We start from the raw sequence: 4,245 nt of genomic DNA on the forward strand, positions 1-4,245 counted from the left end.
GAAATTAGGGACCTTTGATCAGGGACAAAAAATTAAAAAAACGGTTTATTCCCAAATAAATTAGCCAACTTAAACAACTGTATCTTTCGTGTTAGCACATTCAACTTTGAGCCTTTCACTCAGGTTTCTCCTGAGGATAAAGTTAGTTTTGATGGCGTAGAAGGTAGAATATTGACGACACTAGCAAAATATATTAATGCAAGCCTTGTGACTAATTACCCTTCTGACGGAATGAAATGGGGTTTCAAGTGGAAGAATGGAAGTTACTGTGGTGTGTGGGGAGATATCGTATATGAACGAGCTGATATTGGATCTGCAGCACTTATTCCAATTACAGAGAGGTTTCAAGTAACCAAAGGTATTTTCTCTGGAATTCCAATGCCATTGGTGTGGGTTGTTCCTAAAGCCTTGCTTTTACCTCCATGGAGAAGTATCCTTTTACCATTTGATTTTCTATGCTGGGCAATGATATTCACGGTTGTCTTTTCTTTAATTATTTTTGTGTATGTAACAAGAAAGAAAATTGTACGAGTAGATCACGATTTTATACAACATCCCGTTATGCTTATGGTTTCTCTGTTACTTGGTGTATCATATCCGAAAAGACCAGAAACAGCGAAATTAAGGATTCCCTACATTACCTGGCTCTTCTCTTTTCTGATCATATCCACAGCTTACCAGAGCTCTTTGGTTAGTTTTATGACTGTTCCTTCACACGAAGAAGATATTGATACCATGAAAGGAATAATAGACTCAGGATTACAAGTCGGAGGATACAAATCCTTTCATTCGTTCTTTAAGTTTTCAACTGATGTTGAATCCAAATATATTTATGATAATTATGTTGTCACAACAAATGAAGACGAACTTATGAGGCGAACAGCTACCAAGAGAGATTATGCTTTTCCATTTGATTCTGTTGTGATGGAATTACTAATACCGCGTAATTTCTCGGATAATCGAGGTAACCCACTTCTTTACATAGTGAAAGAACCAATTATAAACGCAGATACAGTGTTTCTTTTGTACAAAAAATCATTTTACGCTGATGTAGTGTCTACTGTAAAAAGCCGGATATTTGAAGCAGGACTAACTTTATATTGGTTGGAAGATCTCATACAAAAATCTTCAAGTAAATTCCGTGGTAATAACTTAATACTAGCTCTTTCAGTGGAACACTTAAGTGGCCCTTTGTTAATATTAATGTTTGGTTTAGGATTAGGAAGTGCAATGTTTGGATTTGAAATCTTATTGAAAAGATGTAAGCATAAATGAACAAGTTCAGTAATGAAACCTGATGTGCAAAATGTACGATCATTTAGTAGTCAATAGATGAAATGCATTAAGGAATTGATACTTCTTACTGAAGAAGAAAATTTAGCACAAAACGAATTCGATATTAATTTTAAGTATTTTAAAATACTGAAATTTTCTAATAATAATTAAAAATACAAGAGTTATAATAAGAATAATTTATTATTTCTTTAAATCTGTATTTGAGTAAATTTAACTCTAAGTGATTTTGAAAGCAGAAATAATTTTATTACAGTTCATATGGATTTAACTACATCCATATAAGAATATTTCGAGAAGAGGTATTGAACTTATCTTAAGAAATATTTAAAAGGAAAACATTTTCCGCTTTCAGATCATAATTAGCATCATCAATTCAAATAGTAACTTGATAGTACAGAAAACACAATGATATGGAGAAACAGTATGGGGAATACAGTAAGTGTGTTTGTAGGATTATTTAGAAATGTAATAAGTGAAACAGTGCCAAATTTCTAAGAACATTCTCTGCTTTAACGATGCTAATTTTTAAGATAAACGTATATTGAGCGTGGTTATCCAATGTGCAAGTACGTTTATTTTATAACCAATTAAACTTATATCAAGTATCTCATGAAAGGTATAAGAATTACAATGTTTGATGTAATAAACCTATGTCCAAGTACTTTGCAGACTCCCTGCCTATCACATGTTTACGGTTATCACCTTTAGAATAAATTTGAAGCAAAATTGAGACTAGAGCGTTCTGCAATTTATTAAATATTACCGAAAATAATAGTAAGAATGTTTTAGATTACTTTCAAAGCTAGATAACAAACGATTGTACTGTTAGATAAAATCGAAGGAATATGTTCTTTCCCAAATGGTAATGATTTACGTTTTGATAGAATTCGATTCCTTCGATTTGTTTCGAGAAATTCTTTGAAATCTCGCTTCTGAGTTGTTGTAATATTATCTCATTTCTAGCTCACGAGGGATTGAAAGGCCACCAAATAAACCTAAATATTACAATAATGTTGCCGGTCCAAACCTGCGAACCACGTGGAACTGTATACTCGAATAAAAGTGAAAAGCTCAAAATATATTTGGTTAGTTGTGTGGTTGATAATTGATTTAACTTATTTTTGTGTGATTTCTGAAAAGAACTGGGAAAACTATCCAAGAAAGTTAACCAAAATTAACTTATATTACACATTTCTTTCACACTATACAAAACGTTTAGGTGCTTCACAAGTACGGTAGCTTCCCTTGGCTCGCTATGTATTAAATAAATATTTTTCAGGAAATATACCTCCGCTTCAGACTAACTGTTTTCAGGCAACAAACGCCGAAATGTACCCCTTTAACAGCAGATTTATGTATCTTTGAGTTCTTTTGATGATGAAAAGACTGTGTTTGATACACTATTATGAGTATGTTGAAAAAATACTCATAATTAACAAGGAACCGATAATGGTAGTTTGTTTATAAAAGAACATGCTTATCGTATACCAAATTATATATTTATTGTGTATGTATATCAGAATCAAAACAAATTAAGCAAAATTAAAAACTAGAAATTTGTGTATCTAAGGTATACTTTCCTTCTTGAAACTAAGAATTCTTAATCTATTAGGCAAAGGTAAGCAACAACTATCAGTACTAGAAAATATAAAGAGGGGTTTTTCAACTTGATGCGTTCAGTAAATAATTTTATTTGGAATGTTTAATATGTTCTTGTTAAATAATAGCTGAAGAAAGTCTTTAAATTAAATGAGCCACATTTCTGAATTTGACATTCACAACTGACCACGTTTCTATTAAAATGTAACTTGTACAATGTTTGTGAACACAGAGTCTCATTTCTGAAAATAATATTCTTAATTTGCTCCAAATTAATCAAATGTGTAAATAAGTTTCGTTATTCAAACAAAAATGACAACAAAGCTTAATAATTATGAAAATAAAATACATAGTTTTTGAATATAACTTTATAAAAGATAATGCAGTTATGGTAAACAATTGGTGTTGCAGCAGTTTTTCTAAAAGAAAATAAGGTTAGAATATATATATATATATATATATATATATATATATATATATATATATATATATATATATATATATATATATGCTACAATGTACTCTAAAATTATTTTTGGGATCCCAGAACTTACTTGGAAATAGACTTGGTTTGTGTTAAGCATATACATTTTTATTACTTAAATATTAGAGTTCTACTTATGTAAAATGTCTCTAAAACACTTTTGGTATTTCGCATGTTTCATACTGATTTGTGGTGTCATTACCAGTTGCCTCTCGAAACTTCACGTACATTTAGAAGTTGGTTATCGACATTGACTTCTTTTGAATGGGGTACATTCTTCATGAAGTGCAATTTCAAGAAGTTCACATTCATATATTTTGCTAAGAAAATAAATTTTTAGTAGTTACATAATATATGTATTTAGTAGTTGTTAGAGTAATATTTCATTGATGTACAACATAAAAGGATTAATGACGCACGTCCATTTTTGAAAGTATATATAATGTATTAAACTAACCACAATTGATCGAGATCTCAAAATTCCATATAGAAACTTCACAATATACTTACATGTATTGAATCATTAAGAGTTAATACTTTTTGTAAATAATTTACACTATATTTAAATAAATTTATGGCTTCACTTATATAACGACTGGACAGAGTAGTAACGACTGCAAAAATTTAAACCTGTGATGAACAGTTGGCAATCATAGTCTTACATTAATATTTTTCCTACATGTTGAATTTAAATGTATGATAATGTTTCTGTCCTCATCAGTAAATGACACGGGAAAACAATGGTAACTCTCATTAGAAAAATGAGTACATAAATACAATGGAAACACTAATAACAGCTGCACTGTAGAAAGGGATAAAGTAAAAAGTTTTCAGTTTACTTCCATCCATTGATTTTCATTAAAATG

The 4,245-nt window shown here is 30.2% G+C and overlaps 1 protein-coding gene across 1 annotated transcript; it reads left to right on the forward strand.

Annotated features, from left to right (window-relative positions):
• The first annotated feature begins 231 nt into the window (after positions 1-231).
• Positions 232-1,275, forward strand: LOC145661892 (uncharacterized). Its single transcript, XM_081727234.1, has one exon. It carries the CDS (start codon positions 232-234, stop codon positions 1,273-1,275), a length of 1,044 nt encoding a protein of 347 aa, XP_081583360.1.
• The last annotated feature ends 2,970 nt before the right edge of the window (positions 1,276-4,245 follow it).

This window comes from Thermobia domestica, chromosome 10, assembly GCF_964235325.1.
Source record: "Thermobia domestica chromosome 10, izTheDome1.hap1.1, whole genome shotgun sequence".
NCBI lineage: Eukaryota > Metazoa > Arthropoda > Insecta > Zygentoma > Lepismatidae > Thermobia > Thermobia domestica.

What these genes read in the sequence shown, in the direction of transcription:
- LOC145661892 (XM_081727234.1), top strand. Translation starts at nt 232, where the DNA reads ATGAAATGGGGTTTCAAGTGGAAGAATGGAAGTTACTGTGGTGTGTGG.